The sequence below is a fragment of the Anoplophora glabripennis genome, unplaced genomic scaffold, assembly GCF_000390285.2.
Source record: "Anoplophora glabripennis isolate ALB-LARVAE unplaced genomic scaffold, Agla_2.0 scaffold183, whole genome shotgun sequence".
Lineage (NCBI taxonomy): Eukaryota > Metazoa > Arthropoda > Insecta > Coleoptera > Cerambycidae > Anoplophora > Anoplophora glabripennis.
The window spans coordinates 603670-620049 of record NW_019416293.1 but is presented as its reverse complement, the minus strand read 5'-3'; the positions used below and the strand labels follow the sequence as shown (position 1 = coordinate 620049).

General features: G+C 33.3%; 1 protein-coding gene across 6 annotated transcripts in view; it reads left to right on the top strand.

Moving 5' to 3' along the window:
* LOC108912306 (carbonic anhydrase-related protein 10) overlaps window positions 1-16380 on the top strand; it is a 121252-nt gene that overhangs the window by 92794 nt on the left and 12078 nt on the right. For all 6 annotated transcript variants that reach the window (XM_018717514.2, XM_018717516.2, XM_018717511.2 and 3 more), the window contains 2 exons: window positions 455-646; window positions 11163-11258. In XM_018717514.2, coding sequence (XP_018573030.1) covers window positions 455-646; window positions 11163-11258 — 288 coding nt within the window. The remainder of the gene's footprint in view (window positions 1-454; window positions 647-11162; window positions 11259-16380) is intronic.

The following is a 16380-nucleotide window of genomic DNA, read 5'->3' as shown; positions in this document are numbered from 1 at the left end:
CATATACAGATAACAATTTTATAAAAACTAGTACTAAACTCTGAACAAATTAATGGTGAAAGATCATTTACATAAATTAAAAATAGTAAGGGGCCAAGATTGGACCCTGTGGTACATCTGATCTTTCTAAAAGTAAATGCCACTGATAACATACAATAATTTACATACTGCTTTGGCTAAAATGGCTAAAGTTTTAACTACACAAATGAAACTGTGCAATAACATAATAAATAATAACTTTTTGCTTTCAAACATTACCATTTAATAGTTAAACGAAAATATTACTGTTAGCTTCCTATTATACATATTTTAATAATTTCAGGTTTCATAATAAAAAGTGGTCCATCCCTCTCCGACTTATCCGCCGCTTGTGCTACCACAAAATTCATAAAAAGTTTTACAACTCTTCGTCTGCTGACCATTTCCCAATGATAATAAAATTGTTACTTTCCAGGTGAGCGGGTCTATGATGAACACTGGACACAGTGTAATATTTACGGTGGATAACGATACTCGCCATCACATAAATGTGACCGGGGGTCCACTATCCTATAAATATCAATTCCAAGAAATCCATATCCACTACGGACTCCATGATCAGTTCGGATCCGAGCATTCAATAAACGGATATGCTTTTCCTGCCGAGGTAAGAACTTATAGGCTACCAGTTAACCCGAGAAATTATAAAGAAAATGATGGTGCAGGTCAAGTAGAAATTATTTAAATAATTTTTCTTTTACAAATCTACCTTAATTTTTTTTAATAGTAGGGGATGCTCCTTGAACTTTTTAACTACATCACAGGATGAAAGTAAGTTACAAAATATGGGACCGGTATTTTTTCTTTTTTCATTTTGACCATATATTGTCTTAAAAAATTTTTAAACATGCATTGTCACCTCATTAAGCGAAAATTTTTGTAAACTACGTCACTGGTTGCCGTATTTACATATATCCGAATTAAGTGGATTTTTACCTTTATAGACAAGTCACCGGTAAATGTTTAGCTCCCTAAGTGAAACGCTTTCAGAGACAAGTGTGTTTTAGAAGACGCGATTTTTACTTTTTAATTTCAACACATGTTTTGAAACCAAAGAGTATTGGGGCATTTCTTCCTGGGATAAATGTCATAATGGTTTACAAAATAAATAATTTTTCCAACTCATCATAAAATATTTTCCATTTCCTAACTTATACAGTGAAATTAATAAAATTTGACCTTAGCTGCCTGCCTACCACCTTCTATTCAGTTAAATTATCGAATCGGCCACTTCCATTCCACTTTATTTTATAGACAGCGTCTTGAATATTTTATATATTAAAACAATTTTCTCACACCGACGTTGGACGAAAGCTGTAAAATGTTTGAAAAAGGGCATTGACGAGCTATATGACGTTTGATGAAAGTTTCAGCAAGTCCAAAAGGAAGTAAAAATAATTTAGTGCACCTTTTAGAAGGTACCGAAACGTTTTAAAGTTTTCAATAATTCAGTGGTGCTATGCAGTTATATTATGTATAGTTAATAAATAAGTAAAAGTTGAGTAGTTGTAGTGTTTCTATTCTAATATTTCGGACAATAATTCGTCAGACAATCATATTTATTAGACAAATTCAATAGGAATAGAGAAAATTGTTTAAATAAGAATAACGTCTGGAAATAATATTTAGAAAATACTTTTCAGTCAGTCTAATTTCCCCGCGCGTTATTGCTTCCCGTGAAATGATGCGATGGAGGTGGAGCACGACAGATAATTTTATACTAAGTTTAAATTGCACTCGGATCTAATTCAATTCACGGCAATGCAAAACTATTTAGATGTCGAATAACAGTTCACAGTTTGTAAGTAATTGGTTTATTCTGAACAACCGCGTCATACCCCTAACACAGCATGCGTGACATATTGGATTCCGTTTGATGAACTGGAAAACCATAGTTGAACTGGTATCGCAGTTTGTATCTACCCGTATTGCTTCATTTTATTCAACAATTCAGACAATCTATCTAAACGATTATTATTATTATTATTATCCACCAGATCGGGATCAACGCTTTTCACCTTTTAAATATCACCCAGTACATCATTTTTACTAGATACTTTTCTTGAAATGAAATTTAATCACGTCTCTCTCCCAATGTGTTTGAAATCATTCATTAAAGTTTATATGATTATGCTCAAGTTAAGTGAAGTGCATATTTTTTTAAATAAAAGAAAACTATAAAATAATTCTAATGTGGATTTGTCTTGAACCCACTTGTTGTGACTATATATGTGACTGTGTATTAAATTTGTTTTCGCTGAGGTAGAAGAATGCAACAATAAAACGAAGACTTAAAAAATAACTCTAAACACGGTTTTATGACAGGCATACTGCACCTATTTTAAAAATACACAAGGCCGGCATGTTCGCTTTATCATCCAGGGGATAAATTCTTAATAAATTTGTATTCTTTCCAGAATTGGAGCTGTTCATTTTTATCTCTAGATTAAGCTCCTCCGGCTAGGAGTTCGTGTGGTACCATAGGGAGCCATACTCTAGGAATTATTCTCATCTCGTTCTCTTTTAACTTTACTTACAGACAGTATCATTAACTACTTTGTTGTTTTACCTCTTTTGTTCCAATCTCAGGAATGTTTGCTCCCGGCATTAGATCATTTAAAGTCTGAACTTTCGAGCATTGAGATGGATGAACCGAATCCATAGTTGGGTATTTTTTATTTTACATATAACATAGGTTAGGATAAAATACAATCGAAGACAACCGATGAATGAACAAAATGGAACATTATTGATACTTGCACACGGATGGAAATACCAGAAATTTAAAACTAATTCATTATTCTAATAAGATTTCTTGCAAAATAGCAAGATTGCTACTTTAACCGCCATTTAATCTCGAATCTTGTTCCGTGAAAAGTAATAGAAATTTGCCCTATTTTCATTATCCTTAACACCCTTTTATCTTCCAAACTAATATAAGAAATATTATTGCTCATCTCCTTAAAAGTTCGTAATAAGAGAATTAAAAGCTGAGCTCGAGAATTTCTAATTGTAGCAAGTTTGAGATTTCCTAAATTCATAAAGATATCAATGAGCCTAATTACTTTAGCCTCAGATATGATTTATGGTTTTAATATACCGTAATAATCTTTTAATTTTAAAAGTTATAAGTCTGCTCGTTCTCCCCTTTAATCCAATAAGACAGAGGGAATTTTAGGTATCGCAGGCAATTCTATTTGGGTATTTATAACGGTCCAACTGATTCATTTTCTATTCTAATTCGTCAGTCATTAAATTTATGAAGACACAGTACGTATTTTCACTTTTAAATAGAAATATATTTTCTCTCTACTACGATGTATTATGTGGTTATTTATCTATTAAAAATGTATCCGTAAACATTTTTCAAACCGTGAACATCACGCCCCGGTTTATATTAGGTTAAAAAACGCGACACACAAAGAAAAAAATAACCGGTTCTCATTGAAAACATCTGCTATTGTGTGTCATTTCTTTGCACACAAATTGGATCCAACCTTTTGAGCAAATCCAATAAACTTATAAGTCGGAGTGCGTTAGGAAATAAGATGAAAGCTTTTAGCTTTATATCAACATATGTCAACTGGAAAACGATTTTATTAAATATTACACTGGAACTCCTCACATCTGCATTATCTCGCGAACGAAAACATCGAAATCCCATTTTTGCATTAGTATAGATCATGAGAGATGCCTTACCGCAAAGTTTTTGTTTCTCCGGTTCTCGTATAAGAAGGAGCACGATGGAACACTCGAGAATAAAGATTGATGTCCTTTGCGTAACGGTCACATCAAAATTTATTGTATTATAATTTACACTAGTTATAGGAGTTATATCCATATGAAGAACTAAATAAGAGGATGTGTAGTATGTTACATCGTACTGATGAGAACCAATTAGTTCGAAACAAATATATCTAACCATAATTTTTGGCAAGTAACTGTGCAAATAAAGGCAGGTAAATTATTCTTTAAATTTCTTTAAAAAAATCATAATTACAAGTCTCCCTGTAAATTTTTTTGATACTTAAATATTTTCGAATTCATAACGGAATGAACTTATATACTTGTCACACGTTTAAATATCACTGCTTTAACTTTTTTATTTAATCAAGATATAATTAGTGTTTAATAAGTAATGTCATGGAACAGCTGTTAATGGTTCGCCTTAATTTTAATTATTAACTTAAACCCTTAGTAGCTGTAGTCTATTACATACTTATGGAATACTTTTTATTCTTAGTGTATTTTATTGTATTTAAATTTGCCGCCAGTATGGTGCAGCGACATCTATTAGATAATAGAATTAGAGGTTACTCTAATCGTGGTTTCCCATGCAGTTTGCTTAATTATTTTATGGTTTCCGAGTGTGTCGTTTGCTGCACCAGCTACAGATGGCGTGCTCTGCCGCTGTTGCCGACATAACACAGAATAAAACCCCCCTTATTTAGTTACTCATATGGTTATAGCCATGCCATATGAGTAAATAAATAAGAGAATTTGATTGGATAGGGCGTACGGAGTATGCATTCGCTGAGGTCATCTCGTGTTGGTGTGGCAAAACATTTGTCATTTAGAGAAATTGTTAAACAGAAATCTGCAACCACAAAACGAATCTGTATTTCCAATCTTTCAATAAATGGAAATAGAAAACAGAAAGTTTGAGGTTTGAAGTTATAGTTTTTGGTGGGTTGCTATCAGTGGCGGCACATGAACATTGACTGAATGTGTTCTGCTTAGGGTTGTCACATTTGTTGAATTCAATTCCGGGATATTAAGTGCCCGGAGAGCTTCTAAATGACACCGCGAAAATTTTTAAAATTTTCAAGGTCATGCGTTTTCCTGGCACTTCTGAATTTCAGGGAACAATCCATTTATACAAAAATACAGACATTCACAGGAACGATTTTTGAAATTGATACCTTTTTGAAATATTTATTCACGAATTACTTACTGACGGTATAAATAAATTGGAACAAACTAAATATATTTTATTAAACTATTGAATATTGTTTATAAACAAAAAAATTGTTTGTGAAGTTTACAATGATTCAACGAATTTTAATTTTCCTCGCCGTGTTATGATTTTTTCTTTATCTTTTTTTATATAGGTATATATTATATTCCGGGAGTTATACGGCTAATTCCCGGTACAATCACAGAAAATCCTGGTCATACCCATGTGGCTAGATGTTCTTTTAATATGTCGTCAAGATCTGTACTAAAATTTATGAGTCCACGAAACACATCAGGGTTGTCCGAATTTTCTGTCTCGTCGTGTCTGCGAAGTGCTAATTCGAAACCTTCGCAAAATTTTATGCAATCTATGATTTAAGATAATAAATAACGATATTTCGTTACCTGGTTATTGTGTTTCCGTATATTATCCCAATATGCAGAATCTAACTGACTTCTTATGTTTATTTTACCTAATAGAGCCAAGTTAACCTCATTCGACATGCTTATCCCCACCGAAAAGTAAGCACGGAAAACAAAACAGTACATTTTTTATATCACACCCGCACACCCACTCTGTTTTTGTGTATACATTATTGTTAAATTGTCTTTTATAACTTTTACTTCGGCTTGTTCCACTAACTTCAATATTTAATTGTGGTATTGGCTTTTATTTTTAGTTTATCCTTTTATATAAGGCAGAGAACCAAATAGTTTTTTGTAAAAACGAAACACTATTCATTTTAATAACTATAATATCGGTGGACGCCTAAACGAAAATATTCACACGTGCCGCTCCCAAAAATAAACCAGCACATACCACGTACGAAATATTACTGCAGTAGTGGCTGTCGACTGTCGTTGTGTTGTTGCAGCCACAGCCACATAAGCCACAGCCATATATTCGTGTACTGATTAGCCAATAAAAACAAAGGATGCGTCTAAGTGTTCGCTGTGCACACATTTTGTATATGAGGTTGCATATATTGAGGGGCGTAACTTGCGTCGTAATAAATAATAATATAAGCTCCTAGATTTATTTTAGCGCGAGTACATTTGGATTCTTTAAATATTTCCTTGATATTTAATATGATTAAATACATAAAAGCAGCTCTTATGGTAAAACCGCCACTGGTTGCTATATATAACATCTTTTAATATTGCTGCGAATATGATTTATTACACGTGAAGTTATAAGTAGCAACATGCCATAATTATGGCATTCATTCAATAAACCAATAATAATTATTGCTTGACGTACCCATATAGACGATTTCAAGTAAATTAGTCGGTATCGTCCTTAAAACTAGAGTGCCTGTGTACTATATTGTGAAGATTAAATTCAATTACTCCGCAGTGATTAAATAGGAAGTGGAAATTTCGGTGGGGCCTACGTACAATAAACGCAAAACGCGATCTTGGAGTAAGTGAAACAGTAATGTGAGTTATGACCGAGCCCGTGCATCCTTAATTGATATTTGTGGCCTTATGGCCGCAATTGGAATCTTGCAGATAACCACATTTAATTAATGTTCGTGGAGTATGCACTCCATGTGAATAGCGGCATTAGAATGCAGGCTGCCACAGTCTTTCTGGAATTACTGACGTGAAAGTTCTTTGTTATTTTGTCATTGTTTAAAGTTTAAATCGCATTTATAAGCCTTATTATTTCGGCTTTGAGAGATGTTGCTTTGTTTTTGCGCATATACGTTTTCATTTGCAACCGGCAGATAACTAATATCACTTCATGCCGGGGCCTTGGAGTGTACGCGCCTGAAATAAATGCCTTTTTGTCTTCGGGGCACAAAGGATATTGATATCTAGTAATAATAATGGGGTCCCCTCTAAATCGTTACCAAACACTTCTGGTCTGCAAGGCCGGCCGAAATAGAACCGGGTTGGTTTCAAAGTTGTTTTGAACATTTATACGAGTTAAATCCGAAGCTATTTGCTAATTATATTCCCAAAATTTCAAAACACTAAAAATTAGACTAGAAATGTCATGTCATTGTCTTTCTGGATATGTTTTTTGTAGTAAAGTTTACACTTCAATGAAGCAATTTGCAAACGAGTAAAGATCGATGATGAATATTTGCTCCATTACTGTATCGTGTATACAAGGTGTTCCACGAGGAAGTGTACAAAGTTTAAATGGACATCTTTTAAAGTAAAAAATTATCAAACAAGTTTATATTAACCTTGTCTTGAGACACACCGATTTCGAGGTAGGGGAAACATTTTTTTCACGTATTTCAAGAACGCATAATACTAGTTTCACAAATTTTTATAGGATTTCACGTTTAGAACTTATAAACGTATCTTAGTAATCCTATATTTCAGTTGCCAGTGCCGTAGATAAGAGGAGGTCAGCGCTATTTCGTGTATCGTAACCCCTACGTCAATGACTATTTATCCATAATTAGTTGAAACGGCAATTCTCTGAAAAATTATTAGACCCTAAAAAATAAGCCTTGTATCGTTATTAAGTAAAAATTCAATTCAAATTCAAATCTAGTGCAAATATAGTAATTTTTTGGAATATCGTCTTGAAGATGCCGAGCAAAGGGGACAGAACGGCCTCTTCGAGGAGAGACACGGCAGACAGAGCCGCAGAATTAATCGTCTATAGGGCGCGAACAAGTAATAAGTTCCCCAGGCACATCTGTTAGATGTAAATAGATACAAATGCATTAAGTTGGTACAGCAGTTGCTGTTTGTTGTTGGAAGCCACGGAGAGCCATTAGTGTTGTACGCTGCTAACTATCCCACCAAGCAGATTACAGTTAATCGCGATATTTAACTTTAGGTGTGGCCGCAAATACTTAGCGACGCCGTTTGGCCCTTTATACAGTTCGATCTCTGGACCAATTCTGTCCGATAAACACTACTTGCCGATTGTTGTGCTAACCGCCGTTCGGATCTAATTTAAATGTGTAATCAATCCATCAAACTTGGTAATTCGGGCCGTGTGGGAAATATGAAATGCGGCAATGGCGCTAATAGGTATTAAGTTTCTTACAACTCCAAATCAATATTATCATTTTCAAAGGCAAAAATGTGTTGTTGATACTTCGATAAAGGTGTGCATCCTGTTGGGATGGTTGTAGCGTCTGGGCAGTTGTTTTGCGATTCCTTTATCGTTGTATCGTTTTGTAGCTACAAAATGATTCTTAATTTTTCGGAAAAATTGACATAACCACTCCATATTGTCTTCTTCAGATCATTACAATACCAAGTTCTTACTTAACTTTACATTTAAAAGAATATTGTGCTTTTAATACAGTGAAACCACCTTGTGAAACTTTTTTTTTCATATGCTGAAAACGAATTCTGTTAAGCATTCAAGAAATTATTGTTAGGAACATTTGTAAAGAAAGAAAAAGAAGAAGAGATACACATTCTGTGTATTTCAATGAGATGCGAGGAAAATGCTAAACAAATACAAACCTATTCTATTTTATTATACAAAGTGGAGATGAAAACATAACAAACTAAACTCTTACACATTGTCTTGGAAAGTTTTTCTCGCGCCAGGTCGTAGCTGGAAACCCTCTTCTGCACAATCAATCGTAATATACGGGATTTGTTCTTCCGAACGCTATAGACATTTGATTTTGACCTGCGAAGGCGGAAAGTCGTCAAATATGAAATCGAATATTGAGTCAGGCTAAAGTAATCATAATATTTGCCCGTTGTGTGAACATCGTCGCGAGTGGAGACTCCCCCGGAACAGTAAACCGGGCTACGAAACTTTTCCGGAGAAAATCACGGCTACGCTCTTTCGAGTAGGTGTGTTTCGGGGCTCTCGAGTAAAGCGGCTGCAAATTAATTACGAATTTGAAGATTTTTCGTTCAAGGAAAGATAACATTTAAAACAAAATTAAGTAGAATTTATTTTTCTTCTAAACAACTTCCCCGGGACTTGGTGTTCCCAAGTTTCGCGGCAAAGTTTAAATAACTAGCTTAGTTAGGATGATCATTTATTCATATTTTGAAAAATTAGGTTGCAAGTTTGTTGTGATCTATACACGGTGGTCAGTTTTAAGGAGTATGCGTTACCTATATTGGACGAAGTATCAAATTATAAAGAGTAATCTCATTTTATTGAGGATAAAAAAGAAACAGAATTTCATGATTTATTTAACTGAATAATAGTTGTGTAAATCACATTAACTTTTTGAATGAAAATGGATGAAAATATTTTTAAGATATTTTTTTTTCTATCTGATTTATATTCTAATGGCGTATGTTTATATCCTAATGTACTTTTATGTAGATATATGAAAATCATAAATTATTTTAAGATATTTGCAAATTTTAAAAGTTCCTTTAACCTCCAAGTAGCTTTTGCATTGTTCGAAATTTAGTTCGGTAAAAGAATCAAAACTTAACTAGATACGAGTAGGGTTTCCCGAGGTCTTTTGTTAACAAAAGAAACCAGATTTATATGTGACAGCAGGTCTCGCCTTATAGATGTCTCGAAATCCCAAGTGATTCACCTAAAGCACACAAAAAAACAAAGTGCTCTGCAAAAGAAATCACTAAATAAATTACTTCGCAAGAACTAACCAAAACAAATTAACGATTTTCGAAATCTTGGAATTTGGAATTATACCTATATGTATAAATTAAGTAGTGTTTCAGAATATATTAATTATTCTGTTTCTATTTAAATGTACATGCTTATGTTCCGTAAATAATTGCATTCCTTTATAGTAACATAAAAACTTGAAATATTGAAATATTTTATGCGGCCTTTAATCTCGAAAGAATTGAACTTCGACAGCCTCAAGCTCTATATTGCTTTCTGCTGCGGTTGTTGCCTTTACTTTCCTGTAAAGGTACGGGATCTGATAATTTATGCCCGCAAGATGAAATGCAAATACAATCTCCTCATATTTAACCGCTGAAATTTCATTAATATAAATCTTGGACGGCGCCGAATTCAATTTCGACATAAATTAATTTCTATTCATGGAAGGATAATGAAATGTTTTTCATGGATTAAACTATTAGCATCTATTTGTTGTGAAATAGGAGATTTGTATCTATTTACATACATGTACCCCTAATTTTATCAGGGTGATGAATTCGATTGGTTACTTCTAATTCCATTGAGACGACACAAAGTGAAATATCTTGTTTAACTTAATTCATTACTTACAATCGTACATTTCTACTATTAGTTGTATATTAATAGATGGTATTTACATATTATTACTCTTTTTATATAAAACAAAAGTGTGGTAATAATTCTGTAGTTAGGTATGTATGGCTGTTTATAATTTAAACTTTTTTCAAAAAAAAATGTGTCCCTTTTGGCTATATCATTTTAATTATTACAAAACAGAAGGGGACTTCCGTGAATGAGATTTTAATTAAAAAATCACATCTTTACATCTTGGAATGCCTTGAAATAATTAAGATTTTCTGGATTCCTTACACAGTAATTTTCACCTAAAAAAGGTGAATTTAAATTTTTCAAAAAGAAACATTCCTCCAAGATATAAATTAAGAATGCTCACACATTTAACGCGTTTCTCAAAGAGAAAATTATTCAGTTTGTCACTGACAAATTAGTGCTGTAATACATAATCATTTTTGGAACACGTCATGATAAGTGCAGAAGTCTAGGAGATTCGTGACCTTCCTTAAAATTTTGTATTGCACTGTACTTACTGGCAGAGAGCGACTTACTAATCTGTAGGTATTATGAGTACATGACTAGTGTAGTCCTAGACGAAATGATATTGTTTGAAAGAAGTCTTGTTAAAATTTAATTATGGCGTATTGTAACAACGAAAAGTAATTGTATGAACTCTATGAAAATTATATTTCGCCGACAAAAGACGAGCAATTCACAGAATGCAATGTTCGATTCATAACAGAGGACGTAGTAACGAACAATTTCTATTAAAAGCGTAAAAGGTGTTCCATAAAAGGTAGTGGGTATATCCTCCCCGGTGTATTTTAATTAAAAATTATTTGATTATGGTTATTTCCGTCCCTTTATTAGAAATCAGGTGCTTAAACGGGAGGGCGTGCGATGATAAAATAAAATCTCAGCCAGGGGCGGAAAATTCGATGAGCGCCAAAGCAATAAAGCGATGATTGGGCCAGTCGGCGAAAATGAAAAGACGCATTCTGTACATTCCGTTTTGTTTCAGATACAGATTTTCGGCTTCAATTCGCAACTCTACTCGAACTTCTCCGAAGCGCTGCACAAAGCCCAGGGAATCGTCGTCATTTCTCTGCTGCTGCAGGTGAGTTTTTATCTACAAACAAAACACTACGCAAGAAAATAATAACCCATCGAATATCGAAATATTAACGTGACTATGATGAAATCACCTTCTTCAAAATCAAATCTTTAAATCTTTTTTATGGTGTAGCTAACACTAAAATATTTTCGGTACCTATTTTATATTTGAAAGTTTTTATTGTTCACAGTATCTACAATATTTTCCACTGAAAATTCCTGAAAACTAAGCATCCCTTTTGTTAGAAGAAATTGTTGACATAACTTTCTAATTAAGCACACAAGACTATTATTGTTCTATTATTATACAAAATCCTGTCAATGTCGTCCCACTGGCGTACATTCCCGTAAAATAATTAAATCCAGTTAAAATAAGGAGTAGTTAAATAAATATCGATCCACCGGATTGTTTACCGTCTGTAACTTCTTTTCTCCAGGGACTCTAAAGTAATTAAATGCGGTCCTAAAGCAGATATAAAGCTGTAATCCACATTACATCTCTATCAGGCACGAACTATTTTGTGCCACATAATCAATTCCATCCAGCTCCGTCCGAATAATCGATCCCTTTTTCATAATAAATTTTATATGTGCAGCTATATTTCATTCAGAGTTATTAAACTGTTCCGATGATTTTTGATTTTTAATGCTATTGGGAGGCAGCAGTGGAAATGGATGTATCCCAGCAATCACTGGATATTATTCGATTTCTCTAATCCTATTAAATTAATGTAACTTCCGTTTTAGAGCTCAAGTTTAAAACCTGCAATTATTGAAACATATGTTCCAGTAAAATAGGTACAGAGATAAAACATTCAGTTTTGATGTCGCTGGATTAATTTCCATATTTGTTTTTTACTTTACCTTAGTAGATTATCTATCTTTGATCGAGGTCTCTATTTTATTTAAAACCAACGGTAATGTTGTTCTTTTCTCACAAATGATATTTGACATTTCCATCTCTTTTTCGCATCCAAGTCAGGAAATATACGTACTGCTTAGAATTAGAAATTATGTACAGTACTTGATAAAATCAAGTTAATTAACTAAGAAAAGTAATAATGTAGCTTACTAACTAGACGATCTACTTCCAGAAACAGAACAACCACATGTATATTATCAAGTTACTGTAAGAAATGGGGCAAACGGAATAAAATTTCTGTATCTAGTTTCGCAAGATAATGTGTTGTTATATTAGATCTCATCTTGAAATTAGTAGAAGAAGAAATTTTAAATTAGGATATTTAGATGATATAAATTTTAACATTAACAGAATACCGATACCTAATGAAAATCATTCAACATTTTCAACTAGTAATATGAGTATTTTTTTATGTGAATCAATAATTTTAGTATGCCACTACTGACAGATTGCGGTACGAAACGTTTTTTTTTTTTAATAAAAGGTACAAAGAAACAAGAAACAATATTGACAAAATGTCACTGGTGGGTCTTAAATTAAACGTTTTTCTGTTTAAATAACGGTCTTTTGCAGTCCTTAATGTTTACGGAGTAAACATTTACGAGTCGCAGAGCAAACACCAATTTGTAAACTACCACTATATTCCCGCATTTCAATTGTTTAAACTGGAATCTGGTGTATATATCGTATTAGCCTGCAATTTATTATTTAATTACAAACCCCCGTTGAACTCAGAAAACTTCACAACTACCGTCAAGTGTAACAAGTAGAATATTGTACATATTTAACTAAACGAATAGTATATTACACAACGAGGGCTGTAAATAGCTGATATTTTTTTATTTAGATTCCGCAGAGCAGATTATCTGTACCTACCTACTTGTTCAGTAAGTAACTGGAAGCTTTAATAAATAAAAACTGTCAATTTGTTAATTATTACGTATATTATAAGCATTGATATCAAATCATACCCATACCACATATCTAACCATACCATACTCCATGATCATGGTACAGAGGGTTGCGTTTCGTTCTACTAACTCGAGGTTGACTGTTCGATTCCGCGTGAAGGATGGTACTTTTTCAACTATTATTTGTTTCAAATTCCACGAATAGCTTTGCTGATGGTTTACATACTGTATTTATTACGCATGCGCGGGTGTATACTATTTGATAATGCTTGTGGATTTTGCGCTGCAAAGACGAAATTTGAAATAAGGATGACAAACTGACAACGGAGAGGAAACAGAGATGACCTCAAATTGATTAGTTGAAGTAGAAGTTTGTAGCTTCCTCGTGATTACGGATTATAAGAGTGGTTATTCCTGAATGTTGTAGATACATATACATAGAGAATAGAGGGAAAAATAAAATTATTTTAATTTACGATCGGAGTTACGATAAAAATCCTGATCATTAGTGTTTTTTTGTTTAGACTGGTGTGATGAAAAGCATTTTTGTTAGTCCCTCTCCTTTATTCCAATCTATAGCGCTGGATTTATGAACTAACAGAAAACGGTTAATTCATAAAAAATATATTTTTATTTATACAAAAACGCTAGTTTTTGATTTTTGGAATGTGTATAATAGGCAATTTTTTTATTTGAATATTTTTGCGCTTACAGAAACGTCATTCTTTCTGTTAGTACGGTATAGGGTAACAATTTTCTAGACAACTGAGTAATTTTTCCACACGGTTCCCCCTCACGCTGTCTAGATGCGCGTTAAATTATTAACGCCAACCAACTTTTAATGATGTTACTTCAGTAATATGATTTGTGCAAGACTATTATTCATTTCGGAAATTTGTGTGTACACTGCAAAGTCTTACCATAAATTATGGGAGGGTATCAGTGGATTTAATTATAACTTAGGTGTATTTCAGTGGTAGTTAACACAAGAGAAGTGGAAGTTCAAGTGTCGCGTATTTATAATGAACTTTGTCGTCGTTACAGATTCATCAGAACGGCGGAGGTGAAACTAATTAAAATTGCGTAATTAATTTTGAAATGAGTTTTTTTTATAGAGTTTTAACTGTTGTCAGCTCAAACCAGCACCGTTTTCACCGGCGTACTTCGTTTGCAGTTTGTATTTCATCAGCTGTCTGCTTTTACGAGCATAATCGCTATTAGGATATGTATAAAGCAATACGGCCTTTTAGTGTTCTGCGATATGAGCACCCGAAAAATTAAGAGTGACTTATAATGGCAGGGATAATTGATTTTGCTTCTTTTGGTCGATTCTATAATGTATGTACATATTATATTAATTAAATTAACATCAGAATGGATATGGATTATTACTATAATTATTTATATTAAACATTAAGGTGAGACTATTGTACAGGGTGTTTAAATAAATATTTGCCAATCCCATTTAATAAAAAAGTGCCAATATATCGAGAAAACTGAACACCGGTATTCAAACAATGATATATTTTTTTCTAACGTTTCTGTGCAACGTTAACAAATGTAAATGTCTCACAGTTAAAAACACATACATATACATAGTTAAATATTATGTTGTTCAAGCGTAAAAATGGAAAATATAGTTTAATTAAAATATCCTCTTAGTTAATTTACTATCGGATACTCTAATCAAATTATCTTAAAACCTTTGTCAAAATTGGTAGCTTGTGCTTTTTTCTTCTAAGTACATATTACTAGTTTATAAATTAAAAAAGTTATTTTAACAAATATCGTCAGACAAATAAGTTTGTAATTAAATAGCTAACAGTTAGTTGAGCCATCCCGTGTTTCTAATTTTTCACTTAATGACGTCATTCACGTAAAATAAAATTTATTAATTTATTCTCACTAGAGATGTTTAAAAAATACATACATTTTCCCCAAATATTAAGTAGGAAGTTTGTCTAGATCGTTTGTCATAGAACCAGACCCTTACTTTTATTTTGCCTTTTAACGACTATTAGTAATTTACGAAAACCGCTTTTCAAGCAACAATATGTAGCACCTACGGGTTAGTGTCGTGCGCCCAATTTTACACTTATTGGTTATCTGATTATTTTACCACGCAGCACATATTACAGCCATTATATGATTCGATTCAGTGTCGGCGGTGAGATTAATTATAAAATTAATTATACTGGCAATTTCGTAACAGGCATGCATTAAGTATTTCGTACCAACCACATTGATGATTCCAATGTGTTATACAAGTATACTATCGATCGTCACTAGTTGTAGCCGTGCTGCGAGGGAAGGGCTGGTTCAATAACTCTAAGGTGAATGGAACTAATTTTCTCAATAGTAGGTGAGCGGTGGAGTTACGACCACCAGTACTTAATACACCTGTACATAGAATACAAGAAATAATCGTTTTCGTACTAAATTACAAAATGCCATTACACACTGGCAGAATTATTCTAGAATGAACTATTGTTTTCTATAAAAAAATTTAAATAAATCTTTAGTAGCATACTGAGGACCACTGTGAAGTTAAAGTAATCGGGACGTAGTGGTTACATAGTAGCAGTCACAGAAGAAATGTGGCTTTTGTAATTCAATTCTATCGTTAATACAATCTTATTTTTCACAGCGGAATTAATTGCAGTTCATGCCGTCTCTAACTTATAAATCATATCTGGGGGTGAATGTAATAACCTAGCCTAAGAAATGTGTTATCTAAAGCAAAGGGTTAATTTAAATTCAGGAAACGCCATGTATCATACATGAGATAGGAGACAGGCAGTCTTTGCGGCTGCTGTAGTGAAAAATGCAATTATAATAAAGGTACACGACGAAATTTGCATGATTACTCGGTGGCTTAAAGAGTGTTTTAAAAGTTGGACTACAATACAATTTGCATAACAAGGAGGGTGTACTGGCACCACCTTCATCCACTTTTCTTTTATGTCTCTCTTGCTGCTCTCGCTGGTTCAGGAGACGCCAAAGTGTATCGTAATTTTATGGCGATTTTTGGCGATTACAAATTAGACCTTGTATATTCACTGTTATTTAAATACAGGGGAGGGGACGGTTTCGGAATATTTATGGCTAATTTTACGGATTTCCCGCTCCCAAGGAAGACATACAAATAATTGGTTTACCCAAAACGGAACGCCGGAATTTTAAAGGAAAGGGAGCGACAGCTACTTTTCCTGGATATAAAATTAACTTCATTCATTTTTACCATTTTGATCCACCTGTTATCATTTTTCCGGAGAAAAAAACTGCAAATTACG